At 41.1% G+C, this 27055-nt stretch overlaps 1 protein-coding gene across 1 annotated transcript in view; it reads right to left on the bottom strand.

The window, feature by feature from the left end:
- The window catches only part of LOC128697397 (uncharacterized), a 75562-nt gene extending 49927 nt beyond the window's left edge, over positions 1-25635 (bottom strand). The window contains exons 1-3 of the mRNA XM_053789018.2: positions 25478-25635; positions 13003-13074; positions 1489-1809 (exon numbers count right to left, since the gene is read on the bottom strand). Of these exons, the coding sequence (XP_053644993.2) occupies positions 1489-1809; positions 13003-13074; positions 25478-25486 (402 nt within the window). The 5' untranslated portion in view covers positions 25487-25635. The remainder of the gene's footprint in view (positions 1-1488; positions 1810-13002; positions 13075-25477) is intronic.
- Positions 25636-27055: the final 1420 nt, after the last annotated feature.

The following is a 27055-nucleotide window of genomic DNA, read 5'->3' as shown; positions in this document are numbered from 1 at the left end:
CTCGGCACACTGGTGACATCATGAGGTCTCAGCACACTGGTGACATCATAGTATCTCAGCACACTGGTGACATAAGGTCTCGGCACACTGGTGACATCATGAGGTCTCAGCACACTGGTGACATCATAGTATCTCAGCACACTGGTGACATAAGGTCTCGGCACACTGGTGACATCATGAGGTCTCAGCACACTGGTGACATCATAGTATCTCAGCACACTGGTGACATAAGGTCTCGGCACACTGGTGACATCATGAGGTCTCAGCACACTCATCATGGCCGTCTCAAAACAACGTGAATATTGCATTGTTGACTCAGCACGCACCTCATTCAGATACAAGATTTGCGTATGTACAATGCATATACAAGTACATATACATTCGTAATTCAAAGTGTTAAAAAGAGTGCATAAAAATAAACACGAGACAGAGACAAAAAAATATTCGAAGGTGATTGAATATAGAGTATGTTTAGGCAGAAAATGGTGCAGAGTAGAGGAGAAACCAGCATGTTTTAAGAGAGTTTATTTTGTCATGAGGAAGCACTAAACCGGTAGAAGTCATTAAACCGCTGTAAATGTGAGGCATGTTAGGTAAGACACATATGCAACAGTTAGGTATCTTTATTATGAAACGTTTCGCCTACAAAACGTTTCATAATAAAGATACCTAACTGTTGCATATGTGTCTTACCTAACAACCTGTCGGTATTTTATACCATTTTAATGTTCAAATGTGAGGCATGTAGGTTTGATCTTAGGAAGGGGAGAATGTGTCCAGTTCCAGCGATCAAGAGCCCATCACCGCCAAAAAGGTACCTTCCTAAAGTGCTGTTTAAGAGGGTACTGATCTAGCATTTATAGGACAGAATACACACTTTTTTTTATAGATTATGAGTTGCTTTAACCTTATTACATTGTAGCATTGATTACGATTATTTTTAATAAAAGTGTAAGGTTCTTCACCTCATATAATATAATTAATTATTTGTTCTATTCAAAGCTGAAATTGATGTGTACATTGAAAATTTATTTAACTTTCTGTTTGTAGAATAAAGTGAAATTCAGTAACATATTTTTCTCTGTATGATATCCATGTATTTAAAATTCAGTTTTAATATGACTATCTTATATTTGAGCTATATTTTTTAGCAATTTGGAAATATTGTATAGTATGTTCATTAGCCTTACTCTTTTTGCTTAATAAAAACAGTGATTGTATTTTGAAGACTTGGTGAGAGTATTCAGATGGTTATTTGAACTGTGATATATGCACTCTTCTGAATGATGGTAAATATGTTTTCTTCTTTTGGTAAGTGGAAAATATATCAATTTATTTGATTCTCACCTGAAAATGTCCCAAGAAAATCAAATTCACAAAATAATAAAGTGATGAACGGTTATAATTTCTTTCGGGTGACAGAGAAGCAGAATTTGACTGCTGTTAATGCTCGAGATATAATACTTTTCAAAGTACAAAACTCCTTACCTCAAAGTTTTTACCCACATAGGGATCAGACAGCAAAATGATGATGTCAAAGTCTGTCTTAACTTTAACAGAGAGAGCTTCATAGGCACTTCCTCCATGCATAACATCAGCCTTATAAGCTTCGTGAAGAATGCTACCACGGACACCAGCCTGATGAGCTTCGTGAAGAATGTTACCACGGACACCAGCCTGATAAGCTTCGTGAACATTAATACCACTGATAACGAATGCTTGCTGATGAAGATAATGGGAAGCCTGACTCGGATATAAGTCACTATTGCCGAATTGTTCCTGGACCTTTGAGACAAAGTCATTAACCACCTAGAAAATAAATAATCCACATTAACCCCAGAAGCCAACAGCAGGGTTATTAAAAATTATTTGTATAATTTAAGTTTAACATTTCAAGTAAATATTTGTAACAAAAACTTTATAACCTGTGATATTTTCTTATTTTTGTGTGAGAGATGATTAGATGTAAGTGCAAGTAGGTTTTGAACTGGGTGAAGTTTTGGGAGTAAGATATTGGTGGTGGGAGCGTGATTATGGTAGCAGGTCGCAATTGTTGTTGGTGGAGCTTGTGGGTGTGGAAGTTATGGCAGTAGGTATGGTGATGGGGTATAAGTAGGTATAGGGAGTGATAGTGGTAGGAATGGTAGGGAATGTGTGTTTGGTACTATCAATGGAAATGTCCGTGTAATTGTTGTGAAGGGAGTGTATAGTTGCAGTTATGGTTAGTGATGGTGATAGTGGTAATTATGTATCACCAAAGGGGTATGTTTAAGAGGTTTCAAGAAATTTTTCTCACATTTTTAACATATGCTTGTCAACACCTCTTTTGATCAGATTCAAATTTTCGCTGCTATTGTACTGTAACCAGAGAAAGATTCACGCAACTATTGACATGCAATCTCCTTCTGGTCAATTTTCAATAGACTATTCCTGGATTTACTTTTTGTGTGATAACTTTAGAAAGACTTAATAACCTTTTAACTATCATTACTGATATATCCTGCTTAGATACATTGTGTAATTTAAAAAAAAAATCGCTTTAGTATGACTCGTCTGAACAGATTAAATCTTTAAATGTCAATTTATCACAATGACAAGATGAAATCCAACAATTTTATGCTTTGCAAATGTAAATTTGTTCGTTTCCAGCCACAATTAATAAACCTGGATTTGTTGGATTCCGTGCAATAACTAGAGAAGGATTATTCTGATCAACTTTAAACTTTCAGCAACGGCGGATGTTCTGCAAAAAAAAAAAATTGATTTTTTAGCTCTGTACTTCTGTAATTTGACAGTGTAATTAAACATATTGGTTACCAAACATTAAATGGAGAATGCTTCTTCTGATTGACTTTTTCTGATTGACTTTTAACCCTTAGAATGATGATGCATCTTAATTAGATAATTATTTGTAGTGATATTGATATGTGCAAGTGCTAGTTTGCCAATTTTATCGAAAAAAAAATTAAATTCTGCTTTTCATGCATTAGTTTTTTAATGTACAGTTCGATTAGCTTCAACTTTGATCCCTTGTCTATCTAATTTAGAGGAAGCTTTGTATTAATACTGGACTGTGTAGGTATTTACAACATCTTCCTTCAATCTCTCAGCTGTTCTTGTGTCAAACTTTATAGATATGAGGATTCATTTGAAAAAAATTCTTATATGAGTTATATGATGAGCTGTGTCCACCATGTTGCTGGTCAAAGTGGGGTGGTGATGATAAGGCATTAGGGAATGATGTGGTGGTGAGTGGGTTGACGGTGGAGAGTGTGATGGTGATTAAGGATTTAGTAGTGGGGAGTGGAGTTTCATGCCTATCATATAGGGGTTACGTGCTCATAAGACCCACCCCACACTGGTCCCGTCACATAGTTTGCGTCACATTGCCTCGCCAGGCTCACTCTAATTCCTGCCTCCATTAATATTATGAACACGGCGTAGACTATTAGCCTGCACGCCATGCTCTAGCACGACAACCAATTAGGAACCAGAAAAAAGGCAGCAGAGATAAACAAAACAAGCTGATATTTACAACATTAAATGTGCATATAAATATATGTCGTGAAATATATTTTTTTCGTTAGTTTCAGAATGATTTTTGTGAAATAGATGCATACACGAATTTTCGCTTGCCTTTATATATATATTATATATATATATATATATATATATATATATATATATATATATATATATATATATATATATATATATATATATACATTATATATATATATATATATATATATATATATATATAGATATATATATATATTATATATATAGACACCTATATATATATACATATATATATACATATATATATACATATATATATATATATTATATATATACATTATATATATATGTATATATATATATATATATATATATACATTTATATATATATATATATATATATATATATATATATATATATATATAATGAATAAATTCATGGATTATGTGGAATAAAATAAGAGTCGGATGCAAAAAGTGGGCCATAATAAGTGTGTGTGCACCTGGAGACGAGTGTAAAGGAGAGAGAGATTTTGGGAGATGTTAAGCGAGTGTAGGAACTTTCGAACCAAGTGAGAGTAATTGTTGTAGGGGATCTAAATGTTGAAGTAGGAGAAACATTTAAAGAGAGTGTGGTAGGTAAGTTTGGGGTGCAAGGTGTAAATGATAATGGGAGCCCTTTGATTGAACTATGTATAGAAAGGGGTTTGGTTATGAGAAATACATATTTTAAGTATGGCGTAATGACAGTAATGATCACTTTTTAGTTCTAGCTACAGTGAGAGTAAAAGACAGATGGGAAGAGATACAAGGAAAATGGAAGCAGCAAGACAAGAGGTGAAGGTTTATAAACTAAAGGAGGAGGCAGTTAGGGTTAAATATAAATAACTATTCGAGGAGAGTTGGGCTAGTGAAAGTACTATTGGAAATGGGGTTGAGGATGTGTGGGGTAGGTTTAATTAAGAATGTAGTGTCAGTGTTCAGCAGAAGTTTGTGGTTACAGGAAAGTGGGTGTGGGAGGGAAGAAGAGTGATTGGTGGAATGATGTAAAGAGAGCAGTAAGAGAGAAAAAGTTAGCATATGAGAGGTTTTTACAGAGAAGTGATGCAAGGAGGGAGGAATATATGGAGAGAAAAAGAGAGGTTAAGAGAGTGGTGAAGCAATGTAAAAAGAGAGCAAATGAGAGAGTGGGTGAGAAGTTATCAAGAAATTTTGTTGAAAATAAGAAAAAGTTTTGGAGTGAGATTGATAAGTTGAGGAAGCCTATGGAACGAATTGATTTGATAATTAAAAATAGGAGAGGAGAGTTAGTAAATTAAGAGTTAGAGGTATCAGGAAGATGGAGGAAATACTTTGAGGAAATGTTAAATGTTGATGCAAATATGGAAGCTGTGATTTCGTGAATAGGGCAAGGAGGAATAACATCTTCTAGGAGTGAGGAAGAGCCAGTTGTGAATGTGGGGGGAATTTCATGAGACAGTGGGTAGGATGAAAGTGGGCAAGGCAGCTGGGATTGATGGGATAAAGATAGAAATGTTAAAAGCAGGTGGGAATATAGTTTTCGAGTGGTAGGTGCTTTTATTTATTAAATGTATGGAAGAACGTGCCTAAAGATTGGTAGAAAGCATGCATAGTTTCTATGTATAAAGGCAAAGGGGACAAAAGAGAGTGCAAAAATTATGATGGAATATATCTGTTGAGTATACCTGGTAAAGTGCATGGTAGTTATAATTGAAAGAATTAAGAGTGAGATGGAAAGTAGGATAGCAGATGAACAAGGAGGCCTTAGAAAGGGTAGGGGGTGTGTAGACCAAGTGTTTCAGTGAAACATATACGTGAACAGTATTTAGATAAAGGTAAAGAGGTTTTTGTGGCTTTTATGGATTTGGAAAAGGAGTATGACAGAGTGGATAAGGGGACAGATGTTACAAATGTATGGCATATAAGGTAGGTTATTGAAAGTAATGAGTTTTTACGAGGATAGTGAGGCTCAGGTTAGAGTATGTAGGAGAGAGTGATATTATTTCTAAGCAAAAGTAGGCCTTAGACAAGGACGTGTGATATCACCGTGGTTGTTCAATACAGTTATAGATGGCGTTGTAAGAGAAATGAATGCTCAGGTGTTGACAGATGTCGGGTTAAAATATAAAGAATAAGAAAAAGTGGGAGTTGTCACAGTTTTGGGAGGTTCTGAAGAGAAGTTGCAGAGATTGGTAGGGTATGTAAAGGAAGAAAATTAAAAATGAATATAGAAAAGAGTAAAGTGATGTGGATTACAAAAAAAAATTAGGTAACGAAAGATTGTATATCAGATTGGAGGGAGAGAGTATGGAGGAGGTGCAGATATTTAGGAGTGGATGTGTCAGCAGATGGGTCTATGAAAGATGAGGTGAATCATAGAATTGATGAAGTGAAAAAGGTGAGTGGTGGACTTTGGAGTATGTGGAGACAGAGAACTCTGTCTTAGAAGCAAATAGGGAAATGTATGAGAGTATAGTCATACCAGCACTCTTATATGGGTGATGAATTTTGCAAAGAGGAGAAGGCTGGAGGCAGTGGAGATGTCATGTCTGAGGGAAATATGTGGTGTGAATTAAATGTAGAAAATTCATAGTTTGGACATTAGGAGGCGGTGCGGAATTACTAAAACTAATATCCAGAGGACTGAAGAGGGGTTGTTGAGGTGGGTTGGACATGTAGAGAGGATGGATAAGAGTAGAATGACTTCGAGAGTGTATAAATCTGTTGGAAGGCTAGGTAGGGGTCGGCTTAGGAAAGGTTGGAGAGAGGGGGTAAAGGAGGCTTTGTGGGAGAGGGGCTTGGACTTCCAGCAAGCATGCGTGAGCGGGTTAGATAGGAGCAAATAGAGACAAATGGATTTTAGGATTGACGTGCTGTTGGAGTGTGAGCAAGGTATCATTTATGAAGGGATTCAAGGAAGCCGGCAGGCCGGACTTGAGTCCTGGAGATGGGAAGTACAGTGTCTGCACTCTGAAGGAGGGGTGTTAATGTTGCAGTTTTATAACTGTAGTGTAAAGCACCCCTCTGGCAAGACAGTGATGTGGTGAATGATGAAAGTTTTTCTTTTCCAGCCCCCCCCCCCACCTGGGTGGGAGACGGCCTATATATTAACAAGTCGGCCATCTCCTACCTAGGCAGGGTGACCCAAAAAGAAAATCCCCCAAAGAAAAATGCTTTCATCATCATTCAACACTTTCACCTCACTCACACATAACAACTGTTTTTGCAGAGGTGCTCAGAATACAGCAATTTAGAAGCATGTATAAAGATACAATATAAAAAGGGACCTGAAATAATATAATAAACTTCTTAGAGAATATAATATCAGGACCCCAATTATATATATACTATTCTATTACACATCCCTCCAAACTGCCAATATCCCGAACCCCTCCTTTAAAGTGCAGGCATTGTACTTCCCATTTCCAGGACTCAAGTCCGGCTATATAAAAATAACCGGTTTCCCTGAATCCCTTCACTAAATATTACCCTGTTCACAGTCCAACAGCTCGTCAGGTCCCAAAAAACATTGATCGCCATTCTCTCCTATCTAACACGCTCTCGCACGCTTGCTTTAAGTCCAAGCCTCTCGCCCACAAAACCTCCTTTACCCCCTCCCTCCAACCTTTTCGAGGATGACCCCTACCCAGCCTTCCTTCCCCTACAGATTTATATGCTCTCCATGTCATTCTACTTTGATCCATTCTCTCTAAATGACCAAACCACCTCAACAGCCCCTCTGCAGCCCTCTGACTAATACTTTTCTTAACTCCACACCTCCTAATTTCCACACTTTGGATTCTCTGCATAATATTTACACCACACATTGCCCTTAGACAGGACATCTCCACTGCCTCCAACCGTCTCCTTGCTGCTGCATTTACCACCCAAGCTTCACACCCATATAAGAGTGTTGGTACTACTATACTTTCATACATTCCCTTCTTCGCCTCCATTGAAAACTTTTTTTTTTCTCCACATATACCTCAATGTACCACTCACCTTTTTTCCTTCATCAATTCTGTTTTTAACCTCATCCTTCATAAATCCATCCGCTGACACATCAACTCCCAAATATCTGAAAACATTCACTTCTTCCATACTCTCTCCAATGTGATATCCAATTTTTCTTTATATAAATCATTTGATACCCTCATCACCTTACTCTTATCAATGTTCACTTTCAACTTTCTACCTATACACACCCTCCCAAACTCGTCCACTAACCTTTGCAACTTTTCTTTAGAATCACCCATAAACATAGTATCAATAGCAATAAGTAACTGTGTCAATTCCCATTTTGTATTTGATTCCCCATAATTTAATTCCACCCCTCTCCCGAACACCCTAGCATTTACTTCCTTTACAACCCCATCTATAAATATATTAAACAACAATGGTGGCATTACACATCCCTGTCTAAGACCTACTTTTACCGGGAAGTAGTCTCCCTCTCTTCTACACACCCTAACCTGAGCCTCACTATCCTCATAAAAACTCTTTACAGCATTTAGTAACTTACCACCTATTCCATATACTTGTAACATCTGCCACATTGCTCCTCTATCCACTCTATCATATGCCTTTTCTAAATCCATAAATGCAATAAAAACTTCCCTACCTTTATCTAAATACTGTTCACATATATGCTTCAATATATACACATGTATATATGTCGTGCCGAATATGTAAAACTGGTCAATTAGCAAGAACTCATTTAAAATTAAGTCCTTTCTGAAATTTTCTCTTATACCTTTAAAGATATATTTTTTTCATTAATGTTAATGTAAAAATTTATAATTTTGCACCAAAAGAATCTTAGAAAACTTACCTAACCTTATTATAACAGAACAATTTATTTTAGCCTAACCCAACTAAATATATTTTAGATTTGTTTACAATAATTTAATACTAAAAAAAACACAGTGAAATATATTTTTTTCGTTAGGTTCAGAACGATTTTGGCGAAATTATTGCATACACAAATTTTCGCTTGTCCTATATGGCAAGATGAGCGTTGCTATTTAAGCCAAGATCGTAAGTCCTGCCTAGTCGGCACGACATATATATATATATATATATATATATATATATATATATATATATATATATATATATATATATATATATAATTTTTATTAACACATCGGCAGTCTCCCACTAAGGCAAGGTGGCCCGAAAAAGAAAAACTTTTATCATTCACTCCATCACTGTCTTGCCAGAGACACACACTACATTATAAAACTGATAAAATGTGATTTTCTCTTATTGTTTTCAATGTTACTCATCTATTGTTTTGTATATAATGTATTAAGGAGATTCATTATTTGTGTGTGTACTCGCCTAATTGTACTCATCTAATTGTGGATACAGGGGTCGAGACTCAGCTTATGGCCCCGCCTCTTCACTGAGTGCTACTAGGTCCTCTCCCTACTCCATGAGCTTTATCATACCTCATCTTAAAACTATGTATGGTTCCTTCTTCCACTACCTCACTTGCTAGGCTATTCCACTTCCTGACAACTCTATGACTGCAGAAATACTTCCTAACATCCCTTTGACTCATCTGGGTCTTCAACTTCCAATTGTTACCCCTTGTTTCTGTGTCCCCTCTCTGGAACATCCTGTCTTTGTCCACCTTGTCAATTCCACCCAGTATTTTATATGCCGTTGTCGTGTCTCCCCTGACCCTCCTGTCCTCCAGTGTCGTCAGGCCTATTTCCCTTAACCTTTCTTCGTCGGACACTTCCCTTAGTTCTGGAACTAACCTTCTCGCAAACCTTTGCACTTCCTCTAATTTCTTGACGTGCTTGACCCGGTGCAGGTTCCAAACAGGTGCTGCATACTCCAATATGGGCCCGACGTACACGGTGTACAGTGTCTTGAATGATTCCTTACTGAGGTATCGGAACGCTGTTCTCAGGTTTGCCAGGCGCCTATATGCTGCAGCAGTTATCTGGTTGATGTGTGCTTCTGGAGACATGCTCGGTGTTATACTCACCCCAAGATCTTTCTCCTTGAGTGAGGTTTGCAGTCTTTGTCCCCCTAGCCTATACTCCCTTCCCCGATCTTCATGAATTTGCATTTGATGGGGTTAAATTTGAGGAGCCAGTTGCTGGACCACGTGTCCAGCCTGTCCAAGTCTTTGTAGTCCTGCCTGATTCTCATCTGATTTAATTCTCCTCATTAACTTCACATCATCTGCAAACAGGGACACGTCTGTGTCTATCCCTTCCATCATGTCATTCACATATACCAAAAATAGCACTGGTCCCAGGACTGACTCCTGTGGGATCCCGCTTGTCAGAGGAGCCCACTCTGATACCTCATCATTTACCATGACTCGTTGTTGCCTCCCTGTCAGGTATACTCTGACCTATTGCAGTGCCCTTCCTGTTGTACATGCCTGTTCCTCTAGCTTCTGCACTAATCTCTTGTGAGGAACTGTGTTGAAGGCATTCTTGCAGTCCAACAAAATACAATCAACCTATCTCTCTTTCGTGTCTTACTTCTGTTACTTTGTCATAAAACTCCAGAAGGTTTGTGACACAGAATTTGCCTTCCATGAATCCATGCCAGTTGTCGTTTATAATTTTGTTCAGTTCCAGGTGCTCCACCACTCTCCTCCTGATAATCTTCATGGCTTTGTATACTATACATGTCAGTGGCACTGGTCTATAGTTTAGTGCCTCGTTTCCATCTCCATTCTTAATGGGGACTATATTTGTTGTCTTCCATACCTCAGGTAGTTGCCCAGTTTCAATGGATGTGTTGAAAATTGTCGTTAGTGGCACATACAGCATCTCAGCTCTCTCTCTAAGGACCCACGGAGTGTCCAGTCCCACCGCCTTTGAGGTATTAATGTCACTTGTAGATGAATGGTTCAAAGAACCGACACGTTGTTAAATTAGACACATGTGCAACTCTTGGGTATCTTTATTGAGGAAGCCACTGTGTGGCGAAACGTTTCCTCAATAAAGATACCCAAGAGTTGCACATGTGTCTAATTTAACAACGTGTCGGTTCTTTGAACCAGTCATCTACATTTCGTTTTCTGACTACCCTACTAATTCTCTTTCCCAATGAACCTCCTGCAGGAAGTTCCTCATACCTGTGTAGTCCTCCCTTTCATAGTTTGGCTTTTTCCATCCTACTCCTGCTGCCCAGTTACTCTACTATGTATTCAAAGCTCAGAACCATGTGATCACTAGCTGTAAAGGGCCTTTCATTTGTGATGTTCTCAATGTCAGAGACACTCAAGGTGAACATGAGGTCCAGTCTTGCTGGCTCATCCTCCCTTCTCTCTGGTAGTGCCCCTAACATGTTGATGCATGAGGTTTTCCAGTTCCACATCCATCATCTTGGCTGTTCATGTTTTGGGACCCCCCATGTGGCTCCAGGTTTTCCAAATCAACCTCCTTTTGGTTGAAATTGCCCATAACAAGTAACTTTGCTCTACTTGTGTGTGCTCTTCTGACCACCTTAGCTAGTGTGTCCACTATTGCTCTTTTGCTTTCTTCATATTCTTCTCTTGGCCTTCTGCAGTTCTGTGGCAGGTTATACATCACTGCAATGATTAGCTAATGTTCCCCAGACTGAATTGTACCTGTGTAAACCCTTTTGCCAATTTTATTCATTCCTTCCATTTCCTCAAATCCCCCTCTGCTCCTTCTATCTTTCCTTAGGATCTCATATCCGGGTGGGATGATTGTGTCTGTTATCGTCCCAGTGAGTTTTGTTTCTGTGACTGTTATGCTGAGTTTTTCAAGCCACTCATCACATTTATTTGTTATTCTTTCTGCATTCCTTCTGCATTCTAAAACTGTGGTCTGGGGAGAATGGTGGGTTTGAGGGAGTGCAAGCCCTGGTGGGGATCTATGGGGGGTTGGTGTAGGGGTGGGGTTTGTGATGAGGGGGTAGGGGTAGAGGGTAAAGTGTGTGGATTTTGATTTAGATTGTTTAGTTGCATTGAAGTTGCTGTGGTTGGAGTCCTTCTTTGGGTGGTTCTGGAGGAAGTTGTGTTTGTTCTTCCACCTGGGTCTCGGGTACTCAGGTTTTTCCCTTAGTCATGCTTTCTCCTGCAGGATCCTGTTTCGAGCTGGTTCTGCCATGAAAATCACTTTGACTGGCCATTTTTTCCTCTTTCAAACCACCCATTTCTCAGAAAATTTGTCAGCAGGGTCATGTTGTCCTATCTTGTTGCTTTGATGATACTTTCAATCGCTTTTTTTCTCCTGTTTTCTTCCTTCATAAGCTTCCCCTTCAACTTCCTGGAGCCCGTAGACAAAAACTGACCTCTTTCTTTCGTCCTCTCACTGTGTCTCCCTTTGCATCCCCTTAGACGATTTAGTTCCTTCCATTGAAGTGTTCCTTCCTTCAGTCTCTTTGCTAGCTGATGTCCCTGTGCTCAGTGGTCTGTCTTTTTTCCTGCTCAGCTTTCCCTGGGTACTGCAGTTGTCTGTTAGTCTCTGCATATTACTCAGCCTTCATTGTCTTTAGCCCCCTGGTTTGTTCCTGGTGAACTCCTCGTCTTTTCCTGGTCTCCACGTGGGTCTGATAGGGGCTCCACATACAGTACAGCTCCTTTGTTCCCTACAGTCCCCTCGTCCATGACTGACATAGCAGTTCCTGATGTCACGGCTGTACTGCCCTTCAGTTCTTCAGACTGTATCAGTTCTTTTAGTTCATCTTCTAAGCTCTGTATCTTAGTTTCTGCTGCTATGGCTTGTAGCTCCCATTTTCTGCTCTATGCAGCTATCCTCTTCCACGTTTTCTTGCTGAGCTCTTCTAGCTTCCTTCCTCACTCTTCCTCCCTTTTCATGAGCTCTGCCTCCCAATCTTCAATTCCAGGTTCATTCACCAGTCCCCTGGGTCTCCGTCCTGCTTTTTGGTAACCCAGTTTTTTTTACCACAGAAAGAAGATCTTATGTATTTTCGTGAGTGAGTGCAGCTTCCTTGGCACAGCTGGATCCTGACCGGCTGTGCCCATGTCCATCAAGTATACCACCTGCCAAAGGCCTTAGGCCAGTACAGCAAGTATACTTGGCTCTGATGTATTGTTATGCCAGATTGCTATCATGCTGTGCTTCCTGATTCTTGAAACCCCATCTTATGGGTATTCATGAAGTAACACCCTAGCCATCAGCAACAAACCCTCATATCCACTGATATGGCAAGGCCACATGATGTTAACCACCCTCTGGTTATATTTGGTGGGCTAATCTGACCACAGAGTATTGGAGAATGAGGTTGTGGTGATGAGTGGGGAGGTGCTGAGTGACGTTTTGGTGGGAAGAGCAGTATTGATGCGTGAAGTGATGGTGAGTGATGTGGTGATGGAGAGTAGTGTGATATTAACGAGGTGATGAGTGAAGCCGAATAGAGTTGGGTGGGTAGTGGTGGCGAGTGTTGCTGTGGTGACTACAGAACACGCTGTGCGAGAACGTAGTTCATACTCACCATAGTATTTGGTTTAATTTGAGGTGTTATATTTCTGTCCAGTTCGCCGAGAATGTGAGCCACTATCTGGTCCTGAAAAATATAAAAGAATATTTATATTTCTCGCATATTTCTAAATACATAAAAGCTGTACTGCTTCTGTGTAGTGTCAGATGTTCTGCCTTTAAGGAAATGTTATTAGTGAGGATATATCTTAATAATAATAATAATATCTTTATTTACTACAAGTACATGTACATGGTATACAAGCCTAGTTGACAACAATGACATACTACTATATAGAAAGCCCCTTCTTATGCTCCGCATGTCGGGCAAATTAGGTCAGTGTCCCAGGATGCGACCCACACCAGTCAACTAACACCCAGGTACCCATTTTACTGATGGGGAACATAGACAACAGGTGGAAAGAAACACGCCCAATGTTTCTGCTCTGGTTGGGAATCGAACCCAGGCCCTCGCCGTGTGAAGCGAGAGCGTTAGCCACCAGAGGTGTCAGTCCTCCAGTTGTTGCTTCATATTTGAAACAACAACAATGTAATATCTGTGTTTGAACGTAATTTAATGGTTTCATATGAACAGTCATGTTATATGTCAAAATTTAGTTTATACTCGTGAGAAAAGAGTCTGGAATTTATTAATATAATCGTAAACATTAAACTAAGTAAAAGTTGTGAAATTTTAGATGCGCACATTTCTGTCCCAAAAATTATACTGTTGGGCGTCCCGTAGCTCGATCGCTAGCGCACTCAGCTCACACTCTGAGGTCTGGGGTTCGAATCTCCTCCGGTTCGGCTGGAAAACGTTAGGGACGTGTTTCCATCAGACACCTGCTGTAGCAGTTCACCCATCAGTATAAAATGGGTACCTGGAGTATACCTGGAGAGAGTTCCAGGAGTCAGTGTCCTCATGGCCCGGTCTGTGACCAGGCCTCTTGGTGGATCAGGGTCTGATCAACCAGGCTGTCACTGCTGGCTGCACGTAATCCAACATACAAACCACAGCCCGGCTGGTCAGGTACTGACTTTAGGTGCATGTCTAGTGCCTGCTTGAAGACAGCCAGGGGTCTATTGGTAACCTCCCCCCCTGATGTATGCTGGGAGGCAGTTGAACAGTCTTGGTCCCCTGACACTTATCGTGTTGTCTCTTATCGTGCTAGTAGCACCCCTGCTGTTCATTGGGGGGATGTTGCACCATCTGCCGAGTCTTTTGCTTTCGTAGAGAGTGATTTTCGTGTGCAAGTTTGGTACTAGTCCCTCTAGGATTTTCCTGGTGCATATAATCATGTATCTCTCCCTCCTGCATTCTAGGGAGAACAGATTTAGGAACTTCAAGCATTCCCAGTAACTGAGGTGTTTTATCGCAGTTGTGTGTGTCGTGAAGGTTCTCTGTACATTATCTAGGTCAGCAATTTCACCTGCCTTGAAAGGTGCTGTTAATGTGCAGCAATATTCCATCCTAGATTGAACAAGCGACCTGAAGAGTGTTATTATGGGCTTGGCATCCCTGGTTTTGAAAGTTCTCATTATCCATGCTGTCATTTTTCTAGCAGATGCGATTGATACAATGTTATGGCCCTTGAAGGTGAGATCCTCTAACATGATCACCCCCAGGTCTTTGACATTAGTTGTTCCCTTTGTTGGGTATTAGTGGACTGGTGTGAGTCGCATCCTGGGACAAAACTGACCTAATTTGCGGGAAATGCTCAGCATAACAAGCGGTTTTCTATATACTGTAGTAAATAATAATCAATGAGCTTCTCAAGGGGGCTAGATTATCTGAATTACGGAAGCAAGCACTTGCTGGTGAAGAGGAAAATATTGAATTTAAGTTAAATGGTTTACACAGGATCCAGGAGAGACAGGAGCTAAAGCAATTAGTGAAATTGAAAGAAATCTAAAATATTTCTTTCCATTTGCCAAAAACAAGGCAAAAGCCACCTACAGAATTGAGTCTTTGCTTAAACAAGATGGAACTTACAAATATGATAACAAGGAAATGAGTGAGATACTGAAGTCTCAGTATGAATCTGTTTAGCGAGCCATTAATTAATCAGACAAAAGATTGATAATCCAAATAAATTTTTCATAGACGAACCTCAAACCATGTCAATGTATGCCAAATTTCTAATATAATCCTAACGCCACTGAACTTTAAAAAAAAAAAACATTGGCCCATGCTCTAAGCCTCAGGTCCAGACTCGTGGAACTCCGTGTTCATCAATTAACCGCAAAAAAAAACCCTTTCGTGTGCCTTGAGTTTGTTATGGAGAGGAAACCTAAACACGGATGTCATCCCATTATCGCTAAAAGCAATGGATATAGCCCCTCTCCATAACAGTGGCAGCAAAGCAATAGCAAATTATAGAGACAGCTCTAACATCCCACATCATAAAATTTTTTTAAACAGTTCTAAGAAGCAAGATTGCCAGCCACTTGGAATCCCAAAAATTGCACAGCCCGGAGCAACATAGGTTTCGAGCAGGTTGTTCTTGTCTCTGCATCCAACACCAGTATATGGTGTTGGATGCACTAGAGGAAACAATGCAAATCTCCATACAAGAGATTAGTGGAAAAGCTGGAGGCCCAGGCAGGGATAACAGGGAAGGCACTGTAATGCATCAAGGAATCCTTGTCAGGAAGACAACAGAGAGTCATAGTACGTGGTGAGATGTCGGAGTGGGCACCTGTGACAAGAGGGGTTCCACAGGGGTCAATCCTAGGACCGGTACTGTTTCTGGTATTTTTGAATGACTTGATGGAAGGAATAGACTTGGAAGTGTCCCTGTTTGCAGATGATGTGAAGTTGATGAGAAGAATTCAGCCGGATGAGGACCAGGCAGAACTACAAAGGGATCTTTACAGGCTGCAGGCCTGGTTCAGCAACTGGCTCCTTGGAGTTCAACCTCACCAAGTGCAAAGTCATGAAGATTGGGAAAGGGCAAAGAAGACCACAGACGGAGAACAGTCTAGGGGGCCAGAAACAAACTTCACTCAAGGAAAGGATCCTGGGGTGTGTATAACACCGGGCACATCTCGTGAGGCACACAACCAAATAACTGCTGCAGCAAATGTGCGCCTAGCAAACTTAAGAACAGCATTCCAACATCTCGATAAGGCTCACGAAATCGTAATGACACGATTGCAAACATACCATACCACGAGCGGGGATAGAACCCGCGATCAGAGAGTCTCAAAACTCCAGACCGTCGCGTTAGCCACTGGACCAGCTAGCCACAATAAGATTCGTCCAACTAGGTATATTTCTACACCATAGGAAGGTTAGCATAGACACCACTGTGACCACAAATGCAAGTTTTTACAGACGAATCTCCGGCTAGCGTGGCCGTGACGAACTCTAGCTCAAGTCTCCTGACTCTCTGATCGCGGGTTCTATTCCCGCCCGTTTACCTGGAGTTTACCTGTTTGCCCGTGGTATGGTTTTTTTTTTTTATCTCAATAAGGAATCGTTCAGGACCCTGTACACTGTGTACGGTAGGCCTGTATTAGAATATGCAGCACAACTTCGGAACCCACACCTAGCCAAGCACTTAAGGAAACTAGAGAAAGTACAAAGAATTGCAACAAGACTAGTCCCTGTGCTAAGGGGCACATCCGACGAGGAGAGGTTAAGGGAAATGGACCTGACGACCCCATGATCAACACTTGTTCGACCTGACGACACTGGAGGACAGGAAAGATAGGAGGGATATGATAATGGCATGTAAAATACTGAGAAGAATCGACAAGGTGGACAGAGACAGGATTTTTCAGAGATGGGACACAGCAACAAGGGGTCACAATTGGAAGTTGGAGACTCAGATGAATCACAGAGATGTTAAGAAGTATTTCTTCAGTCACAGAGTTGTCAGGAAGTGATGTAGTGGAGGCAGTATCCATATATAGCTTTAAGAAGAGGTATGATAAAGCTCATGTAGCAGGAAGAGTGACCTAGTAGCGACGAAGAGAAGTCACGAAAGTGCTTGGAATTTAGCTAATCTTTCACAGTGGTTATATATATATATATATATATATATATATATATATATATATATATATATATATATTCTTATAGGAAGTAGGTTGGTAGAAAGTAACCTTTCGGGGAGGTACTACCGTCCTACCAAGTGAGTGTAAAAAGGAAACCTGTATTTGTTTTACATGATGGTAAGATTCCTGGTGTATTTTTCTGTCTCATAAACACACAAGATCTCAGGTACGTCTTGCTACTTCTACTTACACTTAGGTCACACTACACAAACATGTACACGTTTATTTATACACACTCATCTGAGGTTTCCTTGATTTTATCTTAATAGCTCTTGCTCTCATTGCTTTTCCTTTTATATCCATGGGGAAGTGGAATTAGAATCTTTCCTCCGTAAGCCATGCGTGTTGTAAAAGTCAACTAAAATCCAGGGAACAATGGGCTAGTAACCCCTTTTCCATTATAGCTTACTAAATAGAAAAAGAAGAAAACCGTCAAAGTGGGATGTTTGAGTGTGCGTGGATGTTGTGCGAATGATAAGGATGAGATGATTGTGGATGTTATGAATGAGAAGAAGCTGGATGTCCTGGCTTTAAGTGAAACAAAGCTGAAGGGGGTGGGAGAGTTTCAGTGGGGAGAAATAAACGGAATTAGGTCAGGGGTTTTAAATAGAGTTAGAGCTAAAGAAGGAGTAGCAATAATGTTGTTGGATAAGATATGGCAGGAAAAGAGGGAATATAAATGTATAACTGCAAGGAAGGATTATGTGGTGTAAAATAAGGGCTGGATGTGAAAAGTGGGTTATAGTAAGTGTTTATGCACCTGGAGAAGAGAGAAGTGTTAAAGGAGACAGAGAGATTTTGGGAAACCTTACCCCGGCCGGGATTGAACACGCGGTCAGAGAGTCTCAAAACTCCAGACCGTTGCGTTAGCCACTAGACCAGCTAGCCACAATAAGATTCGTCCAACTAGATATATTTCTACACCATAGGAAGGTTAGCACAGGCACCACTGTGACCACAAATGCAAGTTTTTACAGACGAATCTCCAGCTAGCGTGGCCGTGACGAACTCTAGCTCAAGTCCCCTCACTGCCGTCAACATGACTCACGAAATCGTATGGTGTAGAAATATACCTAGTTGGACGAATCTTATTGTGGCTAGCTGGTCTAGTGGCTAACGCGACGGTCTGGAGTTTTGAGACTCTCTGACCGCGGGTTCAATTCCGGCCGGGGTATGGTTTGTTTGCAATCGTGTCATTACGATTTCGTGAGTCAGATTTTGGGAAATGTTGAGTGAGTGCGTGGGAAGTTTGGAACCAAGTGAGAGAGTACTTATGGTTGGGGATCTCAATGATGAAGTGGATAAAAATGTTGTGGAGAGAGTAAGATAAGATAAGATAAGATTTCGTTCGGATTTTTAACCCCGGAGGGTTAGCCACCCAGGATAACCCAAGAAAGTCAGTGCGTCATCGAGGACTGTCTAACTTATTTCCATTGGGGTCCTTAATCTTGTCCCCCCAGGATGCGACCCACACCAGTCGACTAACACCCAGGTACCTATTTGCTGCTAGGTGAACAGGACAACAGGTGTATGGAAACGTGTCGAATGTTTCCACCCGCCGGGAATCGAACCCGGGCCCTCCGTGTGTGAAGCGGGAGCTTTAGCCACCAGGCCACCGGGCCACCTTAGTAGTAGTAGGTAAATTTGGGGTGCCAGGGGTAAATGAAAATGGAGAGCCTTTGAGCTATATGTAGAAAGAGGTTTTGTAATAAATAATACATATTTTCTGAAAAAGAGGATAAATAAGTATACAAGTTATGATATAACATAATAAAAGTAGTATGTTAGATTATGTATTGGTGGATAAAAGGTTGATGGGTAGGCTCCAGGATGTACATGTTTATAGAGGGGCAACTGATATATCGGATCATTATTTAGTTGTAGCTACAGTTAGAGTAAGAGGTAGATGGGACAAGAGGAAAATGGCAACAACAAGCAAGAGAGAGGTGAAAGTGTATAAACTAAGGGAGGAGGAAGCTAGTGTGAGATGTAAGCAACTATTGGCAGAAAGGTGGGCTAGTGCAAGTATGAGTAGTGGGGGGGTTGAAGAGGGTTGGAATAGTTTCAAAATGCAGTACTAGAATGTGGGGCAGAAGTTTGTGGCTATAGGAGGGTGGGTACAGGAGGAAAGAGGAGTGATTGGTGGAATAATGTTGAAAGAACAAGCAGAGTATGAAGTGTATGAAGTGTTGTAAGAAGAGTAGAGTATATGGAGAGTAAAAGAAAGGTGAAGAGAGTGGTGAGAGAGAGCAAAAGGAGAGCAGATGAAAGAGTGGGAGAGGCACTGTTAAGAAATTTTGCTGAAAATAAGGACAAAATTTGGAGTGAGATAAACAAGTTAAGAAAGCCTAGTGAACGAATTTATTTGTCAGTTAAAAACAGAGTAGGGGAGTTAGTAGATGGGGAGATGGAGGTACTGGGTAGACGGCAGGAATATTTTGAGGAACTTTTAAATGTCGATGAAGAAAGGGAAGCAGTCATTTCATGCACTGGCCAGGGAGGTATAACATCTTTTAGGAGTGAAGAAGAGTAAGTAAGTTTATTCAGGTACTCACAAATACAGTTACATAGATTATCATACATAGCAGCATATGTGTAAAGTACCTAGGATAACCCAAAAAGTGAGACAGAGAGACTTATTTCCATTGGGGATGTGAGTGTGGGAGAGGTGTATGAGGCATTACATTATGAAAGGGGGAACTGACGGATTCATGGCAGAAATGTTAAAAGCAGGGGGATATATTGTGTTGGAGTGGTTGGCAATGTTATTTAATAAATGTATGAAAGAGGGGAAGGTACCTACAGAATAAGGGGAATAAGTTTATTGAGTATACCAGGTAAAGTATATGTTAGGGCTATTATTGAAAGAATTAGAGGTAAGACAGCGAGTAGGATTACAGATGAGCAAGGAGGTTTTAGAGTGGGTAGGGGATGTGTAGATCAAGTGTTTACATTGAAGCATATATGTAAACAGTATTTAGATAAAGGTAGGAAAGTTTTCATTGCATTTATGGATTTAGAAAAGGCATATGATAGTGGAAATGGGAGCAATGCGGCAGATGTTGCAAATATATGGAATAGGTAGTAAGTTACTAAATGCTGTAAAGAGTTTTTAAGAGGATAGTGAGGCTCAGGTTAGGATGTGTAGAAGAGAGGGAGACTACTTCCCAGTAAAAGTAGATCATAGACAGGGATGTGTAATGTCACCATGGTTGTTTAATATAATTATAGATGGGGTTGTAAAGAAAGTCAGTGCTAGGGTGTTCGGGAGAGGGGTGGGATTAAATTATGGGGAATCAAATACAATATGGGAGTTGACACAGATACATTTTGCTGATGATACTGTGCTTATGGGAGATTCTAAAGAAAAGTTGTTAAGGTTAGTGGACGATTTTGGGAGTGTGTGTAAAGGTAGAAAGTTGAAAGTGAACATAGATAAGAGTAAGGTGATGGGGTATTAAACGATTTAGATAAAGACAAATTGTATATCACATTGGAGAGAGGGAGTATGGAAGAAGTGAATGTTTTCAGATATTTGGGAGTTGACGTGTCAGCGGATGGATTTATGAAGGATGATGTTAACCATAGAATTGATGAAAGAAAAAACGTGAGTGGTGTGTTGAGGTATCAGTGGATATATATATGTGGATATATATATATATATATATATATATGTGGATATATATATATATATATATATATATATATATATATATATATATATATATATATATATATATATATATATATATATAGGGAAGTACCACCTCTATAGCTGGACTGGGGACCCTCATCCTCAGAGAAGACAATAAACGTACCTCAGAGAAAACTCAAGGTTCTCTCCGGTATCCGCTGTTTACTTCTGCCTGAAAGTATTAAATGGGTTGCAATTTAAGGTTTCAATTTTTATATATCGTCGGATTGTATTTTTTTTAAGAGTGGATAAAACATGGTCATTTAAAGTTTCACTAAGATGTGGCAGAAAACAGCCATGCACTGGCACTGCCAGAAGTCTTCTTAGCAGCAGCAGCAGCAGTAGTTGTGGAAAAATTTTCTCCAGGAGGGGGTATCAGCCCCCTTCGGCCCCCTTCAGCCCCTTCAGCCCTTTTCAGCCCCTTTCAGCCCCTTTCAGCCTTGAGGGGCCCAGCCCTCTCAGAAGGGGCAAATATCTTGTTTGCTGCTACAGAGAGTAATTGATCGCAGATGCAGTACGAGTATGCGACGTGGTCAAGCGACCGCCGCTCCTTGCAGTCCAGTGTTGCAGAGTGTATTTTAATAAGAGACAGTTCATCTCTTACCTTAGCAGGACAATTAAGGAAAATCCTGCTCCCACTTTATTACCATGGTAAAGATAGTGGACATTGTTGTCTATGCTTAAGACAGCAAGAATCAAACATTCTGCTTTGCCTCATGGAGGAAGTGGCAAGGAAGCAAAAGTACTATGTCAGCTTTTCCTTTGTGCTGGGGGCAGTGACGGCGTGGGGCATTCTGGCGTCTTCAGATTACTTTTGACTCTACTGAGAGTGACACTGATGCCAGGATAACCAACAAAGAACACTGATCTGTGTGTTAGTGTGAACAAAGTGTCTCATAAAACACAATAAACACTTAAGAGAAGTGTGATCAGCTTCTTTAGTGATAAGATTGTGAACAATAAAGACAAATCTTGTGGAACATAGTGTACCAGTGTGCGTATTCCTAGACTATGGAAGACGTGGACATCCAAGGACACTTCAGCTTCTATCAAGTCACCGATACCTGTCGAAGGTGTGAAGAACACCATAGCTCACGCTACAAGAGCAAGGTAGGTTACGAATTTCTTGTAATACAGGGGACTGCGCAGTTCTTGAGTCGCAAGGAGTTTGTAATCAACCTATAGTCGGCAGTAAGGTGTGGACTTTTGAGTCCAAACAAGTACATAATTTGTCAGCAATCAGTGAATGAAATATGCTGACATAACACCCCCTAGGGGTAATTTATAATCTTACAAATTATAACTCATTTCAGCCAGTTGAGGAATGACTTCGACAGCTTCTCAAGACCTCGTCTGCAGGGGCGGCTGTGCAGGCGATGAGTTGTCTTTCTAAGTTAAGTTTTCCCTATACAAATTGTATAAGCTTAGCTGGTAATCCCATTCCTCAACAGTAGTAGTGGTAGTGGTAGTGGTGGGGGGTGGTGGCAGTGGGAGATGGTTACGGTGGGAGGTGGTGGCAGTTGGAGGTAGTAGTGGTGGTGGCAGAGGGAGGTAGTAGTGGTGGTGGCAGAGGGAGGTAGTAGTGGTGGTGGCAGAGGGAGGTAGTAGTGGTGTCATTGGGAGGTGGTTTTGGCAGTGGAAGGTGATGTTGGTGGTGGCAGTGGAAGGTGGTGGTGGTGGCAGTGGGAGGTGTTGGTGGTGAAGTGGGAGGTGGTGGTGGCAGTGGGAGGTGGTGGTGGTGGAGGCAGTGGGAGGTGTTGGTGGTGAAGTGGGAGGTGGTGGTGGTGGAAGTGGGAGGTGGCGGTGGCAGTGGGAGGTGGTGGTGGCTGTGGGAGGTGGCGGTGGCAGTTGGAGGTGGTGGTGGTGGTGGCGGTGGCAGTGGGAGGTGGCGGTGGCAGTGGGAGGTGGTGGTGGCGGTGGCAGTGGGAGGTAGTGGTGGCGGTGGCAGTGGGAGGTGGTGGTGGCGGTGGCACTGGGAGGTGATGGTGGCGGTGGAAGTGATAGATGATGGTGGTGGTGGAAGTGGGAGGTGGTGGTGGTGGCAGTGGGAGGTGGTGGTGGTGGTGGCAGTGGGAGGTAGTGGTGGTGGAAGTGGGAGGTGGCGGTGGCAGTGGGAGGTGGTGGTGGCTGTGGGAGGTGGCGGTGGCAGTTGGAGGTGGTGGTGGCGGTGGCAGTGGGAGGTGGCGGTGGCAGTGGGAGGTGGTGGTGGCGGTGGCAGTGGGAGGTGGTGGTGGCGGTGGAAGTGATAGATGATGGTGGTGGTGGAAGTGGGAGGTGGTGGTGGTGGCAGTGGGAGGTGGTGGTGGCAGTGGGAGGTGGAGGTGGCAGTGGGAGGTATTTGCGGTGGTAAGTGGTGACGATCGTGGTTGAAGTGGTGGTGGGTGCTAGTTGTGGTGGTCATGGTGATGGTCTTGGTGGAAGTGGTCGTTGGTGGTCGTCGTCGTGGTCATGGTAGTAGTATTGGTGGGTGGTGGTCATGGTGGAGGTCGTGGTAGCGGTCATGGTGGTGGTGGTCGTGCTGGTGGTCATGGTGGTAGTAGTGGTGGGTTGTGGTGGTGGTCATGGTGGTAGTGGGTGGTGGTGGTCATGGAAGTAGTGGTCGTGGTAATGATGGGTGATAGTCTCGGTGGTAGATGATAGTCGTGGTGATGGTCGTGGTGCTAGGTGTTGATCGTGGTGGGTGATGGTGGTCGTGGTAGAAAAGATTTGATTAAAATCAACATTAATGTTACAAAATGGGAGAAGGTTATGACACACAAGGCAGAGCTGAGGCGCAGTAGTGGTTGAGACAGTTCATACACGTCTGATACGGGATACGATAAGCATCCAGTGCCACCTCAGCCCACACCAACTGTTCATTCACACCCCAGTGGCCACACCCTAGCTGTACAGCCAGCAACAGCTACCCCACCCCTGCCGACAACCCCTGCCCATACCACAAGCCCCTATAAATCACCCACTGCCTTCACTCATACCTTGCCTCTAACTCAGTACTCCTCCCATCCATACTTCCCACCCATTAAATACCCCCACCATCTTAACCAACAATCTAGCTCCACACAATCTGCCCACAAAATTCCCCCCATGGCCACACACTCACACCTGTACCATTCCCCACAATCACCATTCCTTCACGGCCACATATCCTATATGACCGTACCCGCACACCTTACCTGACCTTTCACCCTAACATGCCCTCCACATACCTAATCATTTAATTACTACCCCCTGTATCCTCGTGGAACGTATCCACTGTAGATACGGGGGTCCTACTGTATGAGTAATTTTATTCAGGGATATAGAAATACAGTTACATAGATTATGATACATAGCAGCATATGTGTAGAGAACCTGGGATAATCCAAAAAAGTCAGTGACTTATTTCTATTGGGGTCCAATGTATGTCTACTTGTATATCTGTATGTGCGCTTCTGGGAGATATCCAAATACTTTTTTTCCTCAAAGGCTTTATATCTATGTGCCCGAAGCGGGTCTCATCCTGTATGGCGTATATATAAGGAAAATATTCTGTGGATTGTTCCGCATTTATATCCTGGTTACCCACAGACTGAGGGTTGATAACTCTCGCCAGTTATTCCACAATGAAAGGACACTAATGATTGGAAAAGAATAATATTTAATATTCAGTTTAATATTTTTTGTTGTTGGTTACAATAAAAATATATTTTATCTTTATTAAATATTTTTCATTGGTTATGTTGAGTAATAATTAAGCAATAAAATAAGCATATTAAAATATAAATCCCACTATAAAATAAATCTAAGATAAAATGTTGAAAGTTGGAAGACGATGAAGAGACATTCTGCAGTTTCTTCAAGTTGCTCCAAGTTTTATTAAAAAAAATAGTACATTTTTAATTTATACATCTTAAATTTATTGGGAATCATCCTTCTCATCAAATGCAACAGTATTAATAGTTTGAAGCCAGTCTATACATGCTAAATGGAAATCAATATCACAATTTGTTACAGATAATTTGCACATTTGGACTTGTGTAGGGTAATATCAACAATAATTTTCCATTTCAAGAAAACATACGAGACCTAAAAGTTTGAAGGTGATCCCAAGAGGCATTCTCTAGTTATTGCAAGGAATCCAACTACTGCAAGTTATTTAACTCTGCCAGTATATTAGCAAAATATTTCCCATGTAATGTATCAGCCATTAACGATTTAAAGTAAACCACTCAAGCATAGTCAAGCTATTTCATGGTAAAAAAATACCACACCTTTTTCTCTAAGTAAATTAGAAAAATGATACCCGTATATTCCAATAACAATTGCAACTCTTCTCTGAGAAGGATACAAGAAGCATGGAAAAAAAATCCGGAAAAGGGCTACATAACTTCAGTCATGAATTGATGAGGGGACACCTGCACACGAACAATACCTGTATAAACGTTTCCCCTATTCAGCAAACTAGCTTGATAAACTTGAAACAGATGAGGCGTTCTCGAGCAATGAACTAAAATATGGTGAAAAAGTTACACGACCACTTTCAGGTATTCCTTAGGGATACCTAATAAAGTCTCACACCGCCTCTTACTTCAATTAATTGATTTTAATTTACAATGCCACATTGTGAACTATATACACTGTACAGTAGCTAGAAGCATATATATGCTTACCAAGCTATAAATTTCTCTATACATGATCATTTTTCAGAGGGAGTCAACATGAAGATATATATAGCTATAGTTTTTCTTCTACTCACATCAGTCATGATGAATGTTGTCTTCAGAAAATTGTGTTCAGAAGATGGTGTTCAGACGACAGTTCAGAAGAACTAGCAACTCTTCCCACGGTTCTGAGTTAAGTGACGGCAAGCACCCGAGGCATTCTTGTTATTAGTCATCCGTTCCTCCTCCCACCCTACCCTTTTATCAGTCTCACAATTACTTGTGTTTTTATTTTCTGCTTTGGTCACTCAACACTTGTTTTAAAACACCTATTTTATTTGGAAAAAAATACGAAATTAAACAAAGAAAAAAACTTTTTCATTCTAGTGAAATAATGTGACTTTGTTACCAGAGTAAATTGTATTCTGTATTCTGAAGTATGATGGCATGTATCCATTTCGACGTGTCTTATCGATCAAGGTTCCAGGTACAGCTAGTGCGCCGTCCACCTGTATTATACAGGAAACAATCCTGTTCGGCCTCCGTTCACACAACAAGCGTAGACAAAACTAACACTGCAAACATATTAATGTAAACAGAATGTACATAATGGGGCAATTTGATTTAACCAAAGAAACTAAGTGTAACATATCTGCTGATCCCAACAAGACAAGTTTACAAGATTACACAAGGTTAATCTTTCGTAGACAAGGAACCTCAAGGGGCCTTGATGAAGTTGAGGGGCTCTCTATCCCATGGACTAGATTTATACTCCTTTTCATCGCTGTTTGACCTGTATGGGTTTAGCGCTTTCTTCTGAATAAAAAATTTAAAAGGTTATATTAGGAATAATCAGTGGATGGGATGGTACTCTCAGTGTTGTAAAATTCCAGTTAATGGACAACTTTTTCTGTGGATGAGGAAGACACATGTGTAACTGTTGGGTATCTTTATTGTCGAAACATTTGGTCTACACGGAAGTTTTCTTCAGTCAAATACAGAGCATAGTGTGAAGGTAAAGGAATTGACTGAAGAAGCCTACTATGTAGACGAAACGTTTCAACAAAAACGATACCCAACTGTTGCACATGTGCCTTGCTCGTCAACTTGTCAGTATCGTACACCTTTTTCGAAAAACTTTTACTGTCTCCTGCAACGGCGAGTCCCCAGCTTGTAGATAATGCTGCAATGGCCAGTCCACAGTTCGTAGATGGTCCTGCAATGGCCAGTCCACAGCTCGTAGATGGTCCTGCTATGGTCAGACTACACTTTACTGATGGTCTTGATGAAAGTGATGGGCTCTAGATCTAATAAAGTGCAGGTACCTTTCCAGCCCTTGTGTTGAGGGTATGATGGGGTGTGTAAAGAACTGGAATAACAAGTGTCCATTGCTATGGTAGCTATGTTGATCTACCAAGTCGAGGTCCTGCCTGAAAGGAGTCTTGCCTTCTGAATCTCACGCTGAGAGATGATGGGAAATATATGAACGGGTAAACAATATACGCGCCTTCTATCAACCGTCATACGGTTATTACACTGGCATACATAAAAGGACATAGACTATAGATAGTAATGACAGCATTGCCATTTGGACCGAACCTGATCACCCCCAGTTTCTCAGGCGCTCAATAACCAGTACAGTTTTTGGGATTCCCATTGAATATAATAGTAAC

Source organism: Cherax quadricarinatus, chromosome 44, assembly GCF_038502225.1.
Source record: "Cherax quadricarinatus isolate ZL_2023a chromosome 44, ASM3850222v1, whole genome shotgun sequence".
Lineage (NCBI taxonomy): Eukaryota > Metazoa > Arthropoda > Malacostraca > Decapoda > Parastacidae > Cherax > Cherax quadricarinatus.
The sequence above is the reverse complement of the archived record's forward strand: the minus strand, read 5'-3'. Positions and strand labels throughout refer to the sequence as shown.